The following is a 1,571-nucleotide window of genomic DNA, read 5'->3' as shown; positions in this document are numbered from 1 at the left end:
CAGCCCTAAACTCTTCCATATAGGTTGTCTTGGTCATAGTGTCTTATCACAGCAATAGAAAACTAAGGCAGTATGGATCTAGAAGTTGAGGCACTGATAACTAGAAAAACTAATTTGAAAAGGGAGAATTAGATGAAAGAAGAGAATGAATGTTTAATGTTCAAGGGTTATTTGAGGAAAAGGAACTGAGGATTTGATTAACTTTACCTAACGAGTATTAGCCAACAAATGAGAGTAGTTTGGGGAAGAAAGGTTTCAATAGAGGAATCTTGATGACTTCAGAGGTCATTCTGCACTTGAAGACAGAAAGTAGGTGCCAGTATGACGCTGGGTACGTTGGCCTTACTTATGTGTGCCTGAGGCTTTTCATCCTTGGCAAGAGTAGACTGCACTGGGAACATAGACAGGGAGATGGGCTCTATATATTTTTCTACTTTGTTGGCTCACATAGATATATGCATTTTGTGTTTATGAGGCACTTGTATTTATCTTCTTGAAAATTTACTGGTATCATGCATGATTTAACTGGGGCAAGAGTAGACTGATACATGAATGTTGTTTTGGGGTTCATAAGTCTTAACTTCCCATTCCTGTGTTTTAAAAATACTACATTGTTTGTTTTTAATCATAGTCTTGGAGGAGGAACTTTCTTTGGTCTCTGCTGTCTTCTTACTGGCTGTAGCACTTTTGAAGAAGCTCTTGAGATGGCGTCTCGTGGGGATAGCACCAAAGTGGACAAATTAGTTCGAGACATTTATGGAGGAGATTATGAAAGGTTTGGATTGCCAGGATGGGCTGTGGCTTCAAGGTAAGGGAGTATGTACATAGTAAGAAACATAGGAGTAAAATCCTGTTAGATATATGTTTTATTTTAAGCAGTTTCATTGAAATGTAATTTATAAAGTTACCTGTTTAAAGTATTTAATTTGGGGCTGAAGATGTAGTTCAGTTAATAAGAAGTATGTACTAATATGAAGCCCTGCACTAGTGTATATGATCCCAGCACTGTATAAACTGGGTATGGTACATACCTATAGTGTCAGCCCTGGGATGGAGACAGGAGGATCAGGAGTTCAGATCATTCTCTGCTTCATAGTGAATTGGAGGCTAGTCTGGTATACACAAGCACTTGTCTTTTTTTTTTTTTTTTAAATATGTAAAAGTTTTAGTGGTTTGTTGTATTTTTACAGAATTTTGCAGCTATTTCTATAATTCAATTTCAGAACTTTTTTATCATTTTAGAAAGAAACCTTGCAGTCCTTAGCTGCCACTTTTTTATTTTACTCTCCACCCTTCCCAAGGCTACTTTTTTCTGTCTCTGTGGATTGCTCTGAACATTTTATATATATATGGTATCATATAGTGTGATCTGTCATGAGCAGCTTCATGTCGCCTAGTGCAATGTTTATATAATTCTTTTTATTGTTGAGTGATGTTATGTGAATATACCATATCTTATATATTTATTAATAACATTAGGTGTTCCCTTTTTTTGTCATGAATAGTGCTGAAGACCTGTGTAATTGTCTTTGTATGGACATTTAATTCCTCCCTCCCTCCCTCCCCCCCTC

At 36.6% G+C, this 1,571-nt stretch overlaps 1 protein-coding gene across 2 annotated transcripts in view; it reads left to right on the top strand.

Annotated features, from left to right (window-relative positions):
- Pank2 (pantothenate kinase 2) overlaps window positions 1–1,571 on the top strand; it is a 44,756-nt gene that overhangs the window by 29,386 nt on the left and 13,799 nt on the right. Inside the window, exon 1 of one of the 2 annotated variants that reach the window (XM_026788506.1) lies at window positions 610–808. The exons of the other annotated variant lie outside the window; for it this stretch is intronic. Coding sequence (XP_026644307.1) covers window positions 705–808 — 104 coding nt within the window. The 5' untranslated portion in view covers window positions 610–704. Of the gene's footprint in view, window positions 1–609; window positions 809–1,571 lie in introns of those variants that run through there. 2 annotated transcript variants of the gene reach the window in all.

The sequence above is a fragment of the Microtus ochrogaster genome, unplaced genomic scaffold (genome assembly GCF_000317375.1).
Source record: "Microtus ochrogaster isolate Prairie Vole_2 unplaced genomic scaffold, MicOch1.0 UNK3, whole genome shotgun sequence".
Taxonomy (NCBI): domain Eukaryota; kingdom Metazoa; phylum Chordata; class Mammalia; order Rodentia; family Cricetidae; genus Microtus; species Microtus ochrogaster.
Note: the sequence above shows the minus strand (reverse complement) of the source record. Positions and strands in the feature narration are given on the sequence as shown.